We start from the raw sequence: 23430 nt of genomic DNA, 5'->3' as shown, positions 1-23430 counted from the left end.
GAAAGAGCAAGTTCATTCATTCTGACATTCATTTACGAATAAAAAAAAAAAGAAAACATTCGATTATTGCGAGAGTACGTGTACAGGAACACTGTTATTGCATTAAGTGGTTGAAAATTAATGTAGTGATCTATTTGTTCATGTTTTAAAGATTTGGTGTGAGTGTATGACCTATTAAAATATAGTACATTAAAAAAAACGCCCTCCCTCCACTGAAATTATTCAGAGGTTGTTTTGGCCTAATAATATTTCACTAGCTGGTACTCTCGGAACTCGCTCGATGTCGCCCTAACGTTTTTTACGTCTGCCATCAACCCCTCTGATGGAGACTGTACTGTATTTAAAACACTGGCAAGAAGAGATGCAACAAACCCATTACTGTAGCCTATTCAGGGGCGCAGCCAGCGATGAAATCAAGGGGCGGGGTTTGACTTTCATGATGAAAAATATTTTCCACAAATAACATGACACTATTTCAGATTAATGACAGTATTACATTTATTAATGACAATTGCTTAAACTTACATTTTGAGTTTAGTACGTTTAGTATAGCACATAAGGAACAGGAACATAATTTGAGACCTTGGGTTAAGGTGAACATGTTGTCAGGATGTAGATATGGATGCGATGACATCAAATTCTATAATCAATTGTACTTTTGCCCCAAAATAGAACACACCTTACTTGAGTACAGCACAGTGTTCTCAACATTATAAAAGAAATAAATAAATACTGTACGCCTATACGATGGGGAGGGGTTTTGGAAGAAGCTTATAAAGTTCCACTTAGGTTTGGCTCTACTGGGCATCATCCCCAGCAAGACGCAGGAGAGAACCACTCTCCCAGTAACAAGCCACAGTTCAAGCCTGGTCTTCTACTGCTCGATATGCAGCAACCTATTATTACAACCAATATATTTAAACACAGTATGATTGCCATTAATATATCATTTGATAGGCATAGGAGAAACTCTAAACAGGTCATTGATACACTGAAAATGAACCAATTACTGTACTGTGATAATGGGAAAAGCCAACTTATTTGATTCGAACCCGGAATATTCTGCTTATAATATTTATATTTTACAATACACAAAAACCCCAGAAATAATATGTATTTGTCAATAAAGTTTGTTTAAATTAGGTCCAATAATAGACGCAATATTTCAGCACCAAATGTCATCATATGTAACTTTACTTTAAGCTGACTTGTAATATTGTCGTATCATTTTATCTTTAAAAAATATAAATGCAAAATATTTTGATTATTATACAGACTATATATTAACATATATATTACAGGTTAGTAGAATAAAGATTAATATAAACAATTTAATCTACCAATTTTCTAATACTTTTATACAATACCAGGTTTTCAAAATGAATTAAAAAAAACTTCTAAAAATTTGGTTACAAAAAATGTTACTTTTCACATAATGTACAATTTTTCTATACAAACTGGCTACAGTTGTCACTGTAGAAAATACCCTGAAACTGAGTTTTAGAATATCATGGACAGGGCGATATATCTTTTTGGAAAATGTATTTTAAGACATAGGAATTTAAGAATTTACTTAATTTTACTCTATACCATGAGCAAAAATCATAACAAGACCTGGGTCAAGGGTCAGATCTTCTCCCATATGTGCATTATCACATGACATTACGACGACTGCTTGTTTGCCCGGTATTCGTCTTGTCACGTATTGTTCATAAGTGTGTCGATTCATCTGGCGAGTCTCTAAAGTGCTCAGTCCTGGTGGCCATTTTCTTTCATGCGCATTTTCCATCAGTTCCGTTACAATATGTGCGGGGCAACCACTCTCGATCAAAGAGCGCTTGATGACGGCTTGCAATACCGCATCTGGTGTTGAGATCATCCCACCCCAACGTGTCACTCTTGCAAGGGGCAGTGAGTTAACCCAGCGTAACACTTCATTTTGTTCAATTTCATCCTCTATGGCACGTATCGATGGACTATTGCTAGGATTTGCCACTCTGATGGCACGGATGTACTCCTTCAGCATCTGAATTTCTCTTTTGTTATCGTTTTGTGAACGTCGCATATCGGATAGTTCAATATGATAACCAGATAGTTTGTCTTGCTGTTCTTTGATTAAATGGCGGAGTTCTTTCACACAGTTGTGATCAACAAGCTCATCTTTGGGGATCACCATACCACAACCAGATTCACACTGCACGGGTCTTTTAGGATTATGTTCACATTCATCTAAATGTTGTGTTAGCGTATCGAGCTTGACAATTTTTTTGCAGCCGAATAAAACATTATCGCATGCAATACGCAACCGCGCCAAAAGGTTGCGTAGGATTCGAGGCACAGGCTTGAGCTGCTGAGGAGTTATTGGGTTGCGATCTACAGGGCATGTATGTTGTCGTGACAGCCATTCTTGGATACATGCACTACAAAAAGCATGTTCACACTGTGGTGCTTGAACCGGCTCTTCTAAAACCCCACTACATATAGGACAAATTAATTCTTCATCGACATCTCCTTCAAATCTATGCACTTCAAAGCCCATTATGTCTGAAAATATACATTAAAAAATACACAAATCAGTAAATTAAAAAGAATGTTTTAACAGCTAGGTCTATTAATTTACACTGTGGTGATCACTAAATAAGCAATAAATCAATTAAATGAAATCATACATCCATACTATAATTTAGCCTTAGTAGCATTGGAAAAAAAATTTAAAATAATCACCAGACCAGATTATAATAAGATGGAATGAATAATATTAAGAAAATAAATAAACAAACAAAACAAGGGATATCCTGCTGAGCAAGTTTTGCTTTTTATTACCGTTACCATTCATTTACGGAAAATGATAGCAAATACGATTTTACTGCTAAGATATTACGTGTAGGCTCTAACACCGAGTACACTACACACATTCTTCTTCCACTCATAAATGCCAGTCCAACCCTACAGGCTACACACCCGTCTAGACACTCCTATCTATCCAGGCCTAGCCGTAGTGTCAGTGACACATTCACGAAACACGTCATCTAAACCAACAAATCTATTCTAAATATCAGTGATATATATAAATAATATACCTAAATTCAACGTCTAATATAACACTAATAATTAAACTAATCATATGTATTGTTAAAAATACCTACAAGCACTCCAAAATGATTCAATTTGATAAACTAATTCATCCAGGTAAACTTCGAAAAACGACGACTACCAAACCACTAAAAACATCGATAGTGCAATAGTACTGTACGTGTCAGGTATATTATGTAGTTGTTTTTTGATAACAGAGAACTATCACTTATGCCATCCTCGTATATAATTAATTTCGTACGAAAAACACATTTAATTGATTATATCATTAGGTAGAGTATCATTCTTATAATTAATTATCAGTAATATATATAATTTTTGAAATGTTAGGGATATATTTTAAAATAACTATAAATAGATATATAATTTCACAAACACGAGATTATCTTTTCTGCCTGAAACCTAGGCCCTAGCTAGGCCTCCTCCTCCTCTGCTCTCACTTCGTTCGTTTCGCTACCTGATCCGTGCAGGCCTAGCCTAGGCCTAGGCTAGACCAAAGATCGTATAGCGCCACGTAGTGGCGCTATACGATCTTTGGGCTAGACTGGATATTAAGATTGCAAGCCAAAAAGGTAGATTTAGAAGCATATTTTATTGATTACCCATCATAAGTGTCGCCCTTAACAGATAGTTAAGCTATGTTTGTAGGTCATAGCTTATTTTAGACAATATTTTAGCCTCCAAAAAGGGCAGATTAGTTAGGCCTAGGCCTAGCCCCTAGCTAGGAGGCCTAGGCCTAGCCTAGCTAGGCCTAGCTAGGCCTAGGTAGGCTGGCATCTCTCTACTCTAGCTAGTAGCCTAGGTAGGCCTAGTACTAGTACTACTAGGCATATAGCCTAGGCCTACTACTAGGCCTAGGGCTAGTCTAGCTACCCTAGCCTAGGGCCTAGATAGGCCTAGTAGTAGTACTAGCCTAGTAAGCTACTACTAGGGTAGTACTACTACTACTAGGCCTAGCTAGGCTAGGCCCACCTGGTTAGGCCCTACTACGGAACTGGTAGCTTATAAGTACTAGTTACTAGCTAATAAGTAGCTAGGCTAGTCCTAGGCTAGCCTCTAGCTAGCTCTATGTATTCTAGTTTTTAGGGCCTAGGCCTAGACTAGTTTATTAGGCCTTAGTTTAGGCTGATTATGCCTGCCTAGGCCTAGTTAAATAAATAGGCATATAACCAGGCTCAGTCTAAACACTCTAGGCCTATCTATATGAGACCTGTGCTATTAATTATAGGACTAGGCCTAGGGCCTTGCTAGCTAGCCAGCAGAATGGTATAGAGAGGCATAGGCCTAGCTAGGGGTAGGCTGGGGGTCATAGACAGCCTATCTATATAAAATGTTAGTGTGTAAGTTGATTTCATTGCTAATGGCAAGGTATTAGGCCTGTTTATTTTCAGGTTGAAAACAATGGATAAAGAGAGATTCAATTCTACAACAAAAGAGACAAAAGTCAAACTCAAACTGATAATTAACAATGTTTCCAGTTAATTAATGTTAATTATTTTAATAGATTGTAGTGACCCTAACTACCTTACTGTTTGTGTATGGCTGTAATATTATATTAAATGTCATCACAATTAGTAAGGTTGTGAGGCTTCACAATTTCAAACAACTCTTCTTGTGTCTCTTCTTCATGTGGATGGATTAAAAAATACTGTGAGTATTGTACAGAAAAACAAACTCTTTATATGAATATATCATCATCAATCACAATATCAAATATGATCAGTGTAGTCAAAATTTGATAAGTTAGCATGCATCTTATAATATCTACATCATCAATAATTAATACTCTACATCACATTGTTGGATATGATCAGTGTAGTCATAATTTGATAACTGAGCACGCATCTTTTAATATCTACCTCATCAATAATTATTATTAATAATCTATATCTCATTGTTCGATATGATCAGTGTAGTCAGAATTTGATAACTGAGCACGCATCTTTTAATATCTACCTCATCAATAATTATTATTAATAATCTATATCACATTGTTCGATATGATCAGTGTAGTCAGAATTTGATAACTGAGCATGCATCTTTTAATATCTACCTCATCAATAATTATTATTAATAATCTATATCTCATTGTTCGATATGATCAGTGTAGTCAGAATTTGATAACTGAGCACGCATCTTTTAATATCTACCTCATAAATAATTATTATTAATAATCTATATCACATTGTTCGATATGATCAGTGTAGTCAGAATTTGATAACTGAGCACGCATCTTTTAATATCTACCTCATCAATAATTATTATTAATAATCTATATCACATTGTTCGATATGATCAGTGTAGTCAGAATTTGATAACTGAGCACGCATCTTTTAATATCTTCATCATCAATAATTATTATTAATAATCTATATCACATTGTTGGATATGATCAGTGTAGTCAGAATTTGATAACTGAGCACGCATCTTTTAATATCTACCTCATCAATAATTATTATTAATAATCTATATCACATTGTTGGATATGATCAGTGTAGTCAGAATTTGATAACTGAGCACACATCTTTTAATATCTACCTCATCAATAATTATTATTGATAATCTATATCACATTGCTCGATATGATCAGTGTAGTCATAATTTGATAACTGAGCACGCATCTTTTAATATCTACCTCATCAATAATTAATATTAATAATCTATATCACATTGTTGGATATGATCAGTGTAGTCAGAATTTGATAACTGAGCACGCATCTTTTAATATCTACCTCATAAATAATTATTATTAATAATCTATATCACATTGTTCGATATGATCAGTGTAGTCAGAATTTGATAACTGAGCACGCATCTTTTAATATCTACCTCATCAATAATTATTATTAATAATCTATATCACATTGTTCGATATGATCAGTGTAGTCAGAATTTGATAACTGAGCACGCATCTTTTAATATCTGTTTCATCAATAATTATTATTAATAATTTATATCACATTGTTGGATATGATCAGTGTAGTCATAATGTTATAACTGAGCACCCATCTTTCAATAACTACCTCATCATTAATTAATATTAATAATCTATATCACACTGTTGGATATGATCTGTTTAGTTTTTTAATATATACCTTATCAATAATTATTATTAATAATCTATGTCACATTGTTCGATATGATCAGTGTAGTCATAATTTGATAACTGAGCACGCATCTTTTAATATCTACCTCATCAATAATTAATATTAATAATCTATATCACATTGTTGGATATGATCAGTGTAGTCATAATTTGATAACTGAGCACGCATCTTTTAATATCTACCTCATCAATAATTAATATTAATAATCTATATCACATTGTTCGATATGATCAGTGTAGTCATAATTTGATAACCGAGCACGCATATTTTAATATCTACCTCATCAATAATTAATATTAATAATCTATATCGCATTGTTCGATATGATCAGTGTAGTCATAATTTGATAACTGAGCATGCATCTTTTAATATCTACCTCATCAATAATTATTATTAATAATCTATATCACATTGTTGGATATGATCAGTGTAGTCATAATTTGATAACTGAGCAAAAATCTTTTAATATAGATACATCATCATTAATTAATATTAATAATCTTTATCATACTGTTGGATATGATCTGTTTAGTTTTTTAATATCTACCTTATCAATAACTATTAATAATATCCTATATCACAATGTTGGATATGATCAGTGTAGTCATAGTTTGATAACTGAGCACGCATCTTTTAATATCTACCTCATCAATAAGTAATATTAATAATCTATATCACATTGTTCGATATGATCAGTGTAGTCATAATTTGATAACTGAGCACGCATCTTTTAATATCTACCTCATCAATAATTATTATTAATAATCTATATCACATTGTTAGATGTGATCAGTGTAGTCAGAATTTGATAACTGAGCACGCATCTTTAAATATCTACCTCATCAATAATTATTATTAATATCTTATATCACATTGTTCGATATGATCAGTGTAGTCATAATTTGATAACTGAGCACGCATCTTTTAATATCTACCTCATCAATAATTATTATTAATAATCTATATCACATTGTTGGATATGATCAGTGTAGTCATAATTTGATAACTGAGCACGCATCTTTTAATATCTACCTTATCAATAACTATTAATAATATCCTATATCACAATGTTGGATATGATCAGTGTAGTCAGAATTTGATAACTGAGCATGCATCTTTTAATATCTACCTCATCAATAATTAGCATTGATATCATATATCACATTGTTGGATATGATCAGTGTAGTCATAATTTGATAACTGAGCACCCATCTTTCAATATCTATTTTATCAATAATTATTATTAATAATCTATATCACATTGTTGGATATGATCAGTGTAGTCATAATTTGATAATTGAGCAAAAATCGTTTAATATAGATACATCATCATTAATTAATATTAATAATCTCTATCATACTGTTGGATATGATCTGTTTAGTTTTTTAATATCTACCTTATCAATAACTACTAATAATATCCTATATCACAATGTTGGATATGATCAGTGTAATCATAGTTTTGATAACTTTGATATAATCAATATTAAATGGTTTGAATGATGTTTGTGGGGTGTTTTTTTAAAGTTTGCATTAAATTTACGCAGTTTAAATGGTAAAATCTGTAAATTTATCCAAAATTGACATTTTTCACCCTAAAAAATCAAACCTAGAGCTATTTCAATAAAATTATTTCATAAATTGTCTTCTTTTACAGTTCTAGTAGTGATATAATCAATATTAAGTGGTTTGAATGATGTTTGTGGGGTGTTTTTTTTAAGTTTGCATTAAGTTTATGCAGTTTACATGGTAAAATCTGTAAATTTATCCAAAATTGACATTTTTCACCCTAAAAAATCAAACCTAGAGCTATTTCAATAAAATTATTTCATAAATTGTCCTCTTTTATAGTTATAGCAGTGGTATAATCAATATTAAGTGGTTTGGATGATGTTTGTGGGGTGTTTTTTTAAAGTTTGCACAGTTTACATGGTAAAATCTGTCAATTTATCCAAAATTGACATTTTTCACCCTAAAAAATCAAACCTAGAGCTATTTCAATAAAATTATTCCATAAATTGTCCTCTTTTATAGTTCTTGTAGTGGTATAATCAATATTAAGTTGTTTGGATGATGTTTGTGGGTGTTTTTTTAAAGTTTGCATTAAATTTACGCAGTTTAAATGGTAAAATCTGTAAATTTATCCAAAATTGACATTTTTCACGCTAAAAAGTCAAACTTAGAGCTATTTCAATAAAATTATTTCATAAATTGTCTTCTTTTACAGTTCTAGTAGTGATATAATCAATATTAAGTGGTTTGAATGATGTTTGTGGGGTGTTTTTTTTAAGTTTGCATTAAGTTTATGCAGTTTACATGGTAAAATCTGTCTATTTATCCAAAATTGACATTTTTCTCCCTAAAAAATCAAACCTAGAGCTATTTCAATAAAATTATTTCATAAATTGTCCTCTTTTATAGTTCTAATAATGATATAATCAATATTAAGTGGTTTGGATGATGTTTGTGGGGTTTTTTTTAAAGTTTGCACAGTTTACATAGTAAAATCTATAAATTTATCCAAAATTGACATTTTTCACTCCAAAAAAGTCAACCTTAGAGCTATTTCAATAAATTGATTTCAAAAATTGTCTTCTTTTACAGTTCTAGTAGTGATATAATCAATATTAAGTGGTTTGAATGATGTTTGTGGGGTGTTTTTTTTAAGTTTGCATTAAGTTTATGCAGTTTACATGGTAAAATCTGTAAATTTATCCAAAATTGACATTTTTCACCCTAAAAAATCAAACCTAGAGCTATTTCAATAAAATTATTTCCTAAATTGTCCTCTTTTATAGTTCTAGCAGTGGTATAATCAATATTAAGTGGTTTGGATGATGTTTGTGGGGTGTTTTTTTTTAAAGTTTGCACAGTTTACATGGTAAAATCTGTAAGTTTATCCAAAATTGACATTTTTCACCCTAAAAAATCAAACCTAGAGCTATTTCAATAAAATTATTTAATAAATTGTCCTCTTTTATAGTTCTAGCAGTGGTATAATCAATATTAAGTGGTTTGAATGATGTTTGTGGGGTGTTTTTATTAAAGTTTGCATTAAGTTTGCACAGTTTACATGGTAAAATCTGTCAATTTATCTAAAATTGACATTTTAAAACACAAACTAGGTCAGAAGCTTGTAAAAACCGAGACCAATGACATTTAAAACAACTCCTACTTAAAATTCCCTACTTATACAGTACAGCAGCTTTTCGGATTGGCTGCAAGTTTAGTTTTCTGTTCCTTCATCAGAAATGGTACAACTAATTATTAATCAACAAGATTACTGGATTCTTTAGTATTTCTGACACATTTCCTTTTTAATTGAATTATTAATGTAATGGAAATTCGTCATAGGCCTATTATAGCAACATATCATTTCTGGAAGAGTATTAATACGTGTACGTCTGTATAGATCGATGTTAAAACACACGTCCTCATTTATCAAATTATTCATTCACTGCAAATTTATTCTGTTAAGAAGAACTGGGACCCTCAATAGAAGCCAATACATATGAAACATAAAAAGATATGGAATATTTTTATTTTTACAACGGCACACGTTCATCATAAACGATGCGTTCTTAAAAGTATAAATTTAAACAGCAAACGGATACAAATCAATAGGGTGATTAGGAACAAAAGAATAACACATTTTCAAAACCCATCGACTCGATCTCTCGTATACATTAAATTTAACAAAACCACACTGATCATATCCAACATTAAGTATTAATAATTATTATTGATTAGGTAGATATTAAAAGATGCGTTATATCAAATTATGAATACACAGATCATATCCAACAATGTGATATATATTATTAATAATAATTATTGATGAAGTAGATATTTAAAGATGCGTGCTTAGTTATCAAATTATGACTACACTGATTATATCCAACAATGTGATAGAGATTGTTAATAATAATTATTGATGAGGTAGATATTTAAAGATGCGTGCTCAGTTATCAAATTATGACTACACTGATCATATCCAACAATGTGATATAAGATATTAATAATAATTATTGATGAGGTAGATATTAAAAGATGCGTGCTCAGTTATCAAATTCTGACTACACTGATCATATCGAACAATGAGATATAGATTATTAATAATAATTATTGATGAGGTAGATATTAAAAGATGCGTGCTCAGTTATCAAATTATGACTACACTGATCATATCCAACAATGTGATATATGATATCAATGCTAATTATTGATGAGGTAGATATTAAAAGATGCGTGCTCAGTTATCAAATTCTGACTACACTGATCATATACAACAATGTGATATAGATTATTAATATTAATTATTGATGAGGTAGATATTAAAAGATGCGTCCTCAGTTATCAAATTATGACTACACTGATCATATCGAGCAATGTGATATAGATTATCAATAATAATTATTGATGAGGTAGATATTAAAAGATGCGTGCTCAGTTATCAAATTCTGACTACACTAATCATATCCAACAATGTGATATAGATTATTAATAATAATTATTGATGAGGTAGATATTAAAAGATGCGTGCTCAGTTATCAAATTCTGACTACACTGATCATATCGAACAATGTGATATAGATTATTAATAATAATTATTGATGATGTAGATATTAAAAGATGCGTGCTCAGTTATCAAATTCTGACTACACTGATCATATCGAACAATGTGATATAGATTATTAATAATAATTATTGATGAGGTAGATATTAAAAGATGCGTGCTCAGTTATCAAATTCTGACTACACTGATCATATCCAACAATGTGATATAGATTATTAATATTAATTATTGATGAGGTAGATATTAAAAGATGCGTGCTCAGTTATCAAATTATGACTACACTGATCATATCGAACAATGTGATATAGATTATTAATAATAATTAGTGATGATGTAGATATTAAAAGATGCGTGCTCAGTTATCAAATTCTGACTACACTGATCATATCGAACAATGTGATATAGATTATTAATAAAAATTATTGATGAGGTAGATATTAAAAGATGCGTGCTCAGTTATCAAATTCTGACTACACTGATCATATCGAACAATGTGATATAGATTATTAATAATAATTATTGATGAGGTAGATATTAAAAGATGCGTGCTCAGTTATCAAATTCTGACTACACTGATCATATCGAACAATGAGATATAGATTATTAATAAGTATTATTGATGATGTAGATATTAAAAGATGCGTGCTCAGTTATCAAATTCTGACTACACTGATCATATCGAACAATGTGATATAGATTATTAATAATAATTATTGATGAGGTAGATATTAAAAGATGCGTGCTCAGTTATCAAATTATGACTACACTGATCATATCCAACAATGTGATATAGATTGTTAATAATAATTATTGATGAGGTAGATATTAAAAGATGCGTGCTCAGTTATCAAATTCTGACTACACTGATCATATCGAGCAATGTGATATAGATTATCAATAATAATTATTGATGAGGTAGATATTAAAAGATGCGTGCTCAGTTATCAAATTCTGACTACACTGATCATATCCAACAATGGGATATAGATTATTAATAATAATTATTGATGAGGTAGATATTGAAAGATGCGTGCTCAGTTATCAAATTCTGACTACACTGATCATATCCAACAATGTGATATAGATTATTAATAATAATTATTGATGATGTAGATATTAAAAGATGCGTGCTCAGTTATCAAATTCTGACTACACTGATCATATCGAACAATGTGATATAGATTATTAATAATAATTATTGATGAGGTAGATATTAAAAAATGCGTGCTCAGTTATCAAATTCTGACTACACTGATCATATCGAACAATGTGATATAGATTATTAATGATAATTATTGATGAGGTAGATATTAAAAGATGCGTGCTCAGTTATCAAATTCCGACTACACTGATCATATCGAACAATGAGATATAGATTATTAATAATAATTATTGATGAGGTAGATATTAAAAGATGCGTGCTCAGTTATCAAATTATGACTACACTGATCATATCCAACAATGTGATATAGATTATTAATAATAATTATTGATGAGGTAGATATTAAAAGATGCGTGCTCAGTTATCAAATTATGACTACACTGATCATATCCAACAATGTGATATATGATATCAATGCTAATTATTGATGAGGTAGATATTAAAAGATGCGTGCTCAGTTATCAAAATATGACTACACTGATCATATCCAACAATGTGATATATGATATCAATGCTAATTATTGATGAGGTAGATATTAAAAGATGCGTGCTCAGTTATCAAATTCTGACTACACTGATCATATCCAACAATGTAATATAGATTATTAATATTAATTATTGATGAGGTAGATATTAAAAGATGCGTGCTCAGTTATCAAATTCTGACTACACTGATCATATCGAACAATGTGATATAGATTATTAATAATAATTATTGATGATGTAGATATTAAAAGATGCGTGCTCAGTTATCAAATTCTGACTACACTGATCATATCGAACAATGTGATATAGATTATTAATATTAATTATTGATGAGGTAGATATTAAAAGATGCGTGCTCAGTTATCAAATTCTGACTACACTGATCATATCGAACAATGTGATATAGATTATTAATAATAATTATTGATGATGTAGATATTAAAAGATGCGTGCTCAGTTATTAAATTCTGACTACACTGATCATATCGAACAATGTGATATAGATTATTAATAATAATTATTGATGAGGTAGATATTAAAAAATGCGTGCTCAGTTATCAAATTCTGACTACACTGATCATATAGAACAATGTGATATAGATTATTAATGATAATTATTGATGAGGTAGATATTAAAAGATGCGTGCTCAGTTATCAAATTCCGACTACACTGATCATATCGAACAATGAGATATAGATTATTAATAATAATTATTGATGAGGTAGATATTAAAAGATGCGTGCTCAGTTATCAAATTATGACTACACTGATCATATCCAACAATGTGATATAGATTATTAATAATAATTATTGATGAGGTAGATATTAAAAGATGCGTGCTCAGTTATCAAATTATGACTACACTGATCATATCCAACAATGTGATATATGATATCAATGCTAATTATTGATGAGGTAGATATTAAAAGATGCGTGCTCAGTTATCAAATTCTGACTACACTGATCATATCCAACAATGTGATATAGATTATTAATATTAATTATTGATGAGGTAGATATTAAAAGATGCGTGCTCAGTTATCAAATTCTGACTACACTGATCATATCGAACAATGTGATATAGATTATTAATAATAATTATTGATGATGTAGATATTAAAAGATGCGTGCTCAGTTATTAAATTCTGACTACACTGATCATATCGAACAATGTGATATAGATTATTAATAATAATTATTGATGAGGTAGATATTAAAAAATGCGTGCTCAGTTATCAAATTCTGACTACACTGATCATATAGAACAATGTGATATAGATTATTAATGATAATTATTGATGAGGTAGATATTAAAAGATGCGTGCTCAGTTATCAAATTCCGACTACACTGATCATATCGAACAATGAGATATAGATTATTAATAATAATTATTGATGAGGTAGATATTAAAAGATGCGTGCTTAGTTATCAAATTCTGACTACACTGATCATATCCAACAATGTGATATAGATTATTAATAATAATTATTGATGAGGTAGATATTAAAAGATGCGTGCTCAGTTATCAAATTATGACTACACTGATCATATCCAACAATGTGATATATGATATCAATGCTAATTATTGATGAGGTAGATATTAAAAGATGCGTGCTCAGTTATCAAATTCTGACTACACTGATCATATCCAACAATGTGATATAGATTATTAATATTAATTATTGATGAGGTAGATATTAAAAGATGCGTGCTCAGTTATCAAATTCTGACTACACTGATCATATCGAACAATGTGATATAGATTATTAATAATAATTATTGATGATGTAGATATTAAAAGATGCGTGCTCAGTTATCAAATTCTGACTACACTGATCATATCGAACAATGTGATATAGATTATTAATATTAATTATTGATGAGGTAGATATTAAAAGATGCGTGCTCAGTTATCAAATTCTGACTACACTGATCATATCGAACAATGTGATATAGATTATTAATAATAATTATTGATGAGGTAGATATTAAAAGATGCGTGCTCAGTTATCAAATTATGACTACACTGATCATATCGAGCAATGTGATATAGATTATCAATAATAATTATTGATGAGGTAGATATTAAAAGATGCGTGCTCAGTTATCAAATTCTGACTACACTGATCATATCCAACAATGGGATATAGATTATTAATAATAATTATTGATGAGGTAGATATTAAAAGATGCGTGCTCAGTTATCAAATTCTGACTACACTGATCATATCCAACAATGTGATATAGATTATTGATAATAATTATTGATGATGTAGATATTAAAAGATGCGTGCTCAGTTATCAAATTCTGACTACACTGATCATATCGAACAATGTGATATAGATTATTAATAATAATTATTGATGAGGTAGATATTAAAAGATGCGTGCTCAGTTATCAAATTCTGACTACACTGATCATATCGAACAATGTGATATAGATTATTAATAATAATTATTGATGAGGTAGATATTAAAAGATGCGTGCTCAGTTATCAAATTCTGACTACACTGATCATATCGAACAATGAGATATAGATTATTAATAATAATTATTGATGAGGTAGATATTAAAAGATGCGTGCTCAGTTATCAAATTCTGACTACACTGATCATATCCAACAATGTGATATAGATTATTAATAATTATTGATAATGTAGATATTAAAAGATGCGTGCTCAGTTATCAAATTCTGACTACACTGATCATATCGAACAATGTGATATAGATTATTAATAATAATTATTGATGAGGTAGATATTAAAAGATGCGTGTTCAGTTATCAAATTCTGACTACACTGATCATATCGAACAATGTGATATAGATTATTAATAATAATTATTGATGAGGTAGATATTAAAAGATGCGTGCTCAGTTATCAAATTCTGACTACACTGATCATATCGAACAATGAGATATAGATTATTAATAATAATTATTGATGAGATAGATATTAAAAGATGCGTGCTCAGTTATCAAATTATGACTACACTGATCATATCCAACAATGTGATATATGATATCAATGCTAATTATTGATGAGGTAGATATTAAAAGATGCGTGCTCAGTTATCAAATTCTGACTACACTGATCATAATACTGTACACATAGTCCTATGCAATTAGACATTGATTTAGTAGTACTACATATCATTTGTTATATTAAGAATGTTGTTTCAGTGTTATTAAAATACTTATCAAATTTTTTTAAAAATAAAAATATTAGTTTTGGTACCTATACATTTATATATTATAATAATATGCTAGATTTTATAATAATGTGATCTTTATTACAACTAAGAAACAATTATATACGAGGATGATACACACTGATAGCTCTCAGTTATCAAAAAACGACTACACAATATAGCTCTACGTGTTTACTAAAGCAGAGCGACTGGAAACTGAGTCTAACGGGCGTCATTCCTGAGAGAATGAGGGCTCACTTAGTAAATTTTGCACTAACCGAAAAGTTTTTATATACCAACATGGCACTAATTCTGACCAGCAATAACATGTTTTTATTTACTAGGCTAAACTGAATAATCGCCAACTAAGTCGAATATAAATTACACGTACTTTTAAAATCACACACTAAGTAGGCCTAGTATGTTTTTTTATCATTTACAACATTATTTTCTATTTTTACATAAATAATTAAATAGTATTGACATAACATCATCACACCTGGCCTTGTTTAGCGGATCCGACCCTACACATCCTAATGTAGACTTTTCTCGTCATCATTTATTAATTAATAGTATTAATTGACAATTAAACATTTAAACAATTATATAGCTTTACAGTACTTTTAAATAAATTGAAGGGAGTGGGTGGTGGAAATAGGACATTACATAGTTGTGGTCGTATCAATTGATTAGCTAGACGTTTATTATTTATCTTGAAAATATTGTTTGTCCTTTTCTTTTCATGGTTTAAAAAAAATTATTTTTGTAAGGATAAAACTTTTTACTAAGTGTGCCGTTGATTTAAAAGTATATATTCAAATAAATGAATGAATGCCCCACGTTTCGTCGTCGATTTTGTATGGGAGGGAAAGTCCCTTCACCAATTTCTACGTTATTGTTGTTTCAACCAATCAGAGTCAAGTTTATACACTTATCTAAAGATGGCGTCTTTTCTGAAGCGTTGCTGTTTGTATGTTTTCTAAAAGGCAAGTCTAGACAAGGTTTTGTTGTGGTTATTCAAATTTTTAGTTGTAAAAACATAAATATTATGTTTCGTAATATTCTCTTGCGTCTATAAATATATTTATTAAGTATTACTATGCATTATGTAATCTAAATATATTATATTAATATGTACAGTGTGTTGTTGATAAGTTAGGCCCATTGTTTGGATCGCGTGTGTAAATTAAAATTGAAAAAACGGCGGTGAAATTTGCCATTGGTCCATTGAAATTTGACGTATGCGGGCCTGGAGAAATGTAATGGGCCTAGACATATGTCAAAGTTTACAAGGTAATATATTATATATACAGTATAAGTGTAGGCCTATTATATAATGCATTGAAACCAAAGTTAATTAATAATAATAATTTTTCTACCAAAAAATAATTTAGTAAGCCTGCCTACTACTAGGCATTATTATTATGGCTTAGGCCTAAAATTGCAGCTGCTACAGTACATTAGCAGTCAACAAGAAAGGCTTTTTTTAGCTGTGCCAAAGTTTCAAATTTTGTATATAAATATTGTATATTTATTTTTGATTAAAAAAAGACAACAAATTAATAAATGAACAATTCAGAGAAGCTCTACGTTTTTTTATTTTTGCAAATATAATTAGAATATAAATGAAATTGAATTTTAAAAACAAATATCAATTTTTTCTTTGTTTTAAAATATATTATTATTATGAATGAACAATTTTACTAATGTCTTCTAATAATGATGGAAAACTTTATAGCACAAATTAGTATTATTAGGCCAACATCATTTAACCAAATGGCACAGACTATCACATAAAATTAAAATACTGTATAAAAATATAATGCAAATACAGTACTATACACAAATTAATTTATAATGTATATACACTTAATTATTATATCATGACTATAATTGATAAACATTTTTTTTTTTAAGGCTCTAAATGACATGCCAGATTTGTGGCAGTTGCAGGCGATCCAGTTGAAGACAAAACAAAATTTAAAGAGCAAAGATAAAAGGTTACAGTTGAGTAACCTACATCTGAACACTCTGCCAACATGGCATCTGCTGTGTCCAGTACACATCACTACGCTGGACATCAGCCACAACATTTTTCAAACGTTGCCAGACTGCTTGTATTCATTGGTTCACCTTCAACAGTTGTTTGCCCAAAACAATCGCCTTGTTTTGCTATCGGATGGGATCCAACATTTCCAAAACTTAACCACACTCAACCTAGCCCAAAACCATATTAGTCAGCTTCCAAAAAGTTTTACTGAGCTGAAGAAACTTGAAATTGTTAATCTTTCAGGCAATTTATTGAAATCTCTAACAAAAGAGAGCTTACTACTTCCAAATTTAAAATTATTCCATGTTACAAGAAACCCACTTGAAAACATTCCACGTGATGTGTACATTAATGGGTTGCCTGCACTGTGGAAATATTTTAATATTAGTTTTAAAAGTAGGTCTATATGCCTAAAGAACGATTATGAAATTGAGAGTAATTTATGCGATGAGTTAAAAAATGTAAGTCTTCGTAAGGTAGTTCCTGCAATTGTCCAGAGCAAAGGGCATCATGCTGTAGGATTGGATGCTAACACTATCGTAACAAGTGACTATGTTTCTTGCTCAGGGTCAAGTCAAGAGAATCAGAGCTCAGAGCTTTTTTTAAAACTTGAAAATGATTGCGGCAACAGTTGTAGTGGTGACCACGGTAGTGAGTCCGGTGAGGAATTGAATTGTTGTTCAGAGGAACATGATTTTGATTTATGTGACGTTTGCTCACAACCTCTTTATAAAGAACCTTTTTTAGATTATGACGCGTACTATGAAGGACGCTTAGAAGATCGCTGTAAGTTTATTGTATATCGCAATGCTGCAGTGATTATTCCGGAGCACAATCGGAATCATCATATGCAGTCAGAATTTTCCATGAGCATTTTATCCGATGTGCGTTACCAGCCTGAAGTTGATGAGCATACCTCACTGGCCAGTCATGTGGTATCGTTAACTCCACATCGGACTTGTTTTTATCCGGATAAACCAGCCCGAGTTAAGCTTCCACTCTTTGTAAGCAGCATTTGCAAAGATAATGTTGTTTGTTTTTGTAGCGATACCGACGAAGATGAGGATCCTTTCTGGTTACAAATGCCAGTTACAAACTACAAAGTGTTTAATGATTATGTGGAGATTAAAGCAGAGCATTTTTCATTATTTACTGTTTTGGTTAAAGACTCTGCTATCCATGTCTCAAAGTATGTTTCAGTAGAGGATGGAGGCTGTCTTCAAATTCCAGAGATACCATCATTCTACGTAAACTTTCCAAAAGGATGTGTTAAGAAAGACATTACTGCTTCAGCTAACATGTACTTTTCTAATCTACCTCAGAATCTTCGAATTGGTTTGAATCAGGATGATGCTTTAGCAACACCAGTTGTCTTTTTAGGACCACATGGTTGTAAGTTCCACTCTGTCGCTTCAGATCCGGTCACCATTAGGTTACCGTTGCCAAATTACCTAGAGATCTGTCAGACTTTAGGATCACTAGCAGAATTGACAATCTGGTCAACGGAGACATTAGAAACGAAACCGTCGAAATGGCGGAAATTAGATGTCGACTTTGAAATCACATTAATTGATGGCATTTATAACGTAATCTTTGCCACACCACATTTTACAGGCTTTGGCGGATTCTTCAAAGGCGTGGCCTCACAGCTAAACCTAAATAGACTTGGTCTGCCATGGACTTGGTCGAATCGCGATGTTAGTTTTAAATGCCAAGCATTCATGCCGGTCGAGGACCTAGACTCGGAAGATAAATTTTCGCTTCTTGTGGTTTGCCACAATGCGGCAAATACGCTTCAAGATTTTGGAAATGCTCGACGAATTGGAGGAAGTATTAAACCAGTGACAATAAAACAGGGTAAGTACACTGATGTGAGTATGACTGCAACACTTTTACAGTTGTTGTTAAATAAGTAAACTCATGACTAATAATTAACACATTAACTTTGTTTGTTTCTTTATTTCCATTCACAAAAACATAAACATACATAAATAATCATTACAAAACAAAAAATGGAAAGGGGGAATCTCTGAAGTAGAAACCCCCTGTTACAAAGCTCAGAGAGTAAAATGTAATTGTTCAGTTTTAATCATTAAAAAAGGGGAGACATAAACAAACAACTAAATACCTGTTTTTTAATTAATTACTTTAATTGTTTATTATATTTATTTCTATTAATTCTTGACTTATTGTATATCATTTTAATAATTGATTTGTGTGCAAAATATTGTTTATGTCATCTGCTTTTTTTAGTTATGTTCTAGAAGCTGGAGTTGAACATTCCTAGTGATACAGTAGTGGTATCTCTACTGTATTATTTCATTCAACACTCCATTTATTGTGTTGTTTATTTGTATGTAATCTTTTGCTGAATGAAATAAAATATAGAAATCATTATATACATTTTATCCTTGTTTAAATACAGGTGGAGACATACAAGTGAGACTGGCAAAATCGGATTATTTTGAGGCAGACACCGGGACTGGAGAAGATGCCTCCCTCATTCAAATTGAAAAGAATTTCCATGGAAATGAATTTGAAAAGCAGTTTGCCTGCAAGTTTAAAGGTGATAAACTTACGAGAGGCGTGTTTGGCAAAGTGTTTGTCACTCAAAAGAAAGAAGATGGATCGGAAATATCACTGTTTCAGTTTAATTTGATAAAGGTTAGTTTATATTATGTATACTTAAGTGCATCCTGGCCATTTGATTGGTTGATTACATACTGTACCATGCATTATTCCGATCCATCCTCATGGTTAGGCACGTCTACTTAACTCATGAAGATATTCTACTACAATTCAACTCCTAAACACTCATTATTTGTATAATAGATTCAGCTTTTTACAGTATTATACCTCCTCTTATAATCTTGAGTATAGCTCTGGGGTTTAGATGTTTTTCAGTGGAATTGTTTGACACTGACATTAAACTATATTATTTCCATAAAGCTCGGTTTTATAAATAATCTATTGACTCAATTGGTGTTTCAGAGTTCAGACGAGCCAGACCAGTCGAGCCAAGACCCCTGGTCAATGCAGCCTCTAGTTGAATTAGCTGGTAAGTTAGAGCTAAATCATTTCAAAGAAAACTAACCGGCAGACACAATTTAATTACTAACCTCTAGTTCCAGTTCAATGTTGATCCACAGAGACTCGGATCAACACAGGGTTGTGCTTCATTGGGGCTATGCAAAAAAATTTAACATCCTTTAGTCAATGTGGCTATAACTTAAGTCAAAGAATAATGCGTATTTGTTTTACAATACAGTTGTCTCTCAGTTTCAAAAATATACTTTTTTCCACAGAAATGCACGGAATAATATTCGAAGATAACTGGAAGGTATTGAGCCATGAATTGGGATTTACAGACCAGGAGATCTTCAAGTTTAGTCAATCAGTAAATCCATTTAAGAAATTAGTGGCATCATATCGTCAACGAGGTGGCACACACGAACTGTTTTCTCAAACAATGAGTGAGGTTGCAAGGAAGCTGCGGCTAGGACACTATTCTCTTGAGTCTGAAAATCGACCAACTTCATCCAGCTGGTGGCCGTCATTCTTTTATCGATCTCAATCTAGTTCAGCTGCAAGCTCACCAGCTAGGTCTACCAGTACGTTAGATGAAGATCAACGTAAGTATCCACTGTAGACTGCATCAAACCGTAATAGTGCTTTCACATTTTTCTCTATTTTGACCTTTAGAGCATAATAGTAATATTAATGGAAACAAACAATATATTCATTAGCCTTTGTTGAATGATATACATTTACACTGATAACATTCGTAACAGTACAAGTAGTTATAAACTGTGTAAACACCGTCTTAACAAAATCTGTTTTTCATATCTACAGCAAGTACTAGTAGAGGTGTAACCAGACGTTCCAGAAAGCGTGCTCACCCAACATGTGCAGCTACCGCCAAAAAACGTATGCGTTACGACCAAGAATCGAGCAACGATGAACTTCTTGAAAACCTTCAGATCAGTCCACCAGATGGCACTCCCCCAAGAACACCGCCACGCTCACCACAATTTTATGGCTCTATTCCATCTTTTTCTCGGTCTTCGCCGCCGTTACCGACCCTGTCACAGATTACCGGAAATACGACGGTTGTTGGTAGCCAACCAAGTGCCCGAATGTCTAGCATGGTGTCTGTAGGAAACGCTCCAAACACGGCAGCATTTTATGCAAATGTACCATCTTCTTCATCTACAGTAAGTATTTTAGGGAATGGATTGGGAAATGTATCCAAATCATTTGGTGGTATGTTTTATTTGGAGTACCCTTGTTTTATTGTGTTTTCTGATATTGTTTATTTATATATATATTTTTTTGTGTTATAGTCAACTACTCCTATGCCAGCAATGTTTAACGAGCAAATTTTGCGACACAGTCGAGAAGAGTTAACTCATCGACAGATTTATCGTATCGCTCCTTTAACCCAGACGCACTGGAAGAAGATTGCCCGTTTGGTACGTGGTGACGACCAAATTGAAAACGACATAAAAAACATTGAGAAAGAGTACTCTTCGAAAGAAGACCATGCAATACAGATGATGCTGAAATGGAAGAATGAGTACACAGACACATGTACAAAGGGAGGACTGTATAGTGCACTCATGGATATAAAGCAGAAATCATTAGCCAATGATTGTATGAAAATTTGTGCTACTAAATAAAAGTGGAGGGCCACTTAGGGTGTGTAAACCAGGGGTCTCTGCGTTACACCACTGATAATAGGTCTAAATTGAATAATACTGAAACTTGTTTAATAGTCTAGATTATAGACAGCGATTTATTTTTTGTAAAATGAGCCATTTTAGCATACGTAGTGTGTCATAACGCCTGCTGGTGGCGCTATATAAAAACAACTAGAGACTTGTGGCAAGTCTACGTTTTCAATCATTCTGTGGTAGGACACACAAAAACTGTTTCTAAAGCTCTTTCTACACTATCAAACTACTTTGACAACAAAGGTTTAATGTGTCCAAATATGGTACTGTAGTAATATGATGTCACCATGTCCATGGGCAAACCATATTTTTTGTCACATAAAGTTTGATAGTGTAGACAGAGCTTTACAATGATTTAAATTAAATAATTTCGTAGCAACATATTCGGTTGTCTGTATTTATGACATGCATTCCACAAGTTCATTCAGATCATGTGACATATAATGACGTAGGTAACATATATACCTACACATTGTTGAATTTAATATGTATATAGCACATTCAACTAACAAAATTAGTTTTTATATTTTAGAAATGTTTTTTTAGAAATAATATTTTGTGCATTTGTAAATAGAGATATTTATACAATAATGTAAATTTTGATAATTTAAAAGAAGAAACATAATTGTGAAAATAATATATGCATGTTTTAGTAGTCATAGAGCAAACTTTGCTTTGTTCTATGATTTAATTAAGCTACTGTATTATGTTTTTTAAAGAGAATTTTGTACAACTGTACATACCACGTTTGGCGTTAATAATAGACCAAATATTTTATATAAATCATGTGAATTGTCAATTTATTTTGTTTGGCAGACAATAAAAATGATGACGGTAATGAGTGACGTGGATGATGTAATGTAGAAATGTTATGACGCTGTAGGACGACAATGAAACAACATTTTTAATTAAACCAAAAGAAATCAATTAGATTGTCAATCATAAACTCAGAAAAACCTCATGTGATATGAAGAAAAACACCAATAGCACCCTCTGTTGTTGCACCACGTGGTACACAAACCAAGCTCCCG

At 31.6% G+C, this 23430-nt stretch overlaps 3 protein-coding genes across 3 annotated transcripts in view; 2 read left to right on the top strand and 1 right to left on the bottom strand.

Annotated features, from left to right (window-relative positions):
• The window catches only part of LOC144840761 (abl interactor 2-like), a 44401-nt gene extending 25489 nt beyond the window's left edge, over positions 1-18912 (top strand). The window contains exon 6 of the transcript XR_013611955.1: positions 18897-18912. The gene's annotated coding sequence lies outside the window, so the exon portion shown is untranslated. The remainder of the gene's footprint in view (positions 1-18896) is intronic.
• Positions 474-3256, bottom strand: LOC144853716 (E3 ubiquitin-protein ligase NRDP1-like). The gene is made up of 2 exons (XM_078711508.1): positions 3147-3256; positions 474-2544 (listed from the first exon to the last, which is right to left on the bottom strand). Exon 2 carries the CDS (start codon positions 2537-2539, stop codon positions 1580-1582), a length of 960 nt encoding a protein of 319 aa, XP_078567634.1. The 5' UTR covers positions 2540-2544; positions 3147-3256; the 3' UTR covers positions 474-1579.
• Positions 17546-23209, top strand: LOC144834483 (uncharacterized). The gene is made up of 6 exons (XM_078689297.1): positions 17546-19523; positions 20092-20330; positions 20658-20724; positions 20972-21298; positions 21519-21880; positions 22010-23209. The coding sequence occupies exons 1-6, from the start codon at positions 17546-17548 to the stop codon at positions 22343-22345; spliced, it is 3309 nt and encodes a 1102-aa protein (XP_078545423.1). The 3' UTR covers positions 22346-23209.
• Positions 23210-23430: the final 221 nt, after the last annotated feature.

This window comes from Antedon bifida, chromosome 1, assembly GCF_963402885.1.
Source record: "Antedon bifida chromosome 1, ecAntBifi1.1, whole genome shotgun sequence".
NCBI classification, from domain to species: Eukaryota; Metazoa; Echinodermata; class Crinoidea; order Comatulida; family Antedonidae; genus Antedon; species Antedon bifida.
The sequence above is the reverse complement of the archived record's forward strand: the minus strand, read 5'-3'. Positions and strand labels throughout refer to the sequence as shown.

What these genes read in the sequence shown, in the direction of transcription:
- LOC144853716 (XM_078711508.1), bottom strand. Translation starts at nt 2,539, where the DNA reads ATGGGCTTTGAAGTGCATAGATTTGAAGGAGATGTCGATGAAGAATTA.
- LOC144834483 (XM_078689297.1), top strand. Translation starts at nt 17,546, where the DNA reads ATGCCAGATTTGTGGCAGTTGCAGGCGATCCAGTTGAAGACAAAACAA. An exon ending in GCCTCTAGTTGAATTAGCTG is followed by an intron (nt 20,725 to 20,971) that starts GTAAGTTAGAGC and finishes TTTTTTCCACAG; the next exon opens with AAATGCACGGAATAATATTC. An exon ending in TACCATCTTCTTCATCTACA is followed by an intron (nt 21,881 to 22,009) that starts GTAAGTATTTTA and finishes TTTGTGTTATAG; the next exon opens with TCAACTACTCCTATGCCAGC.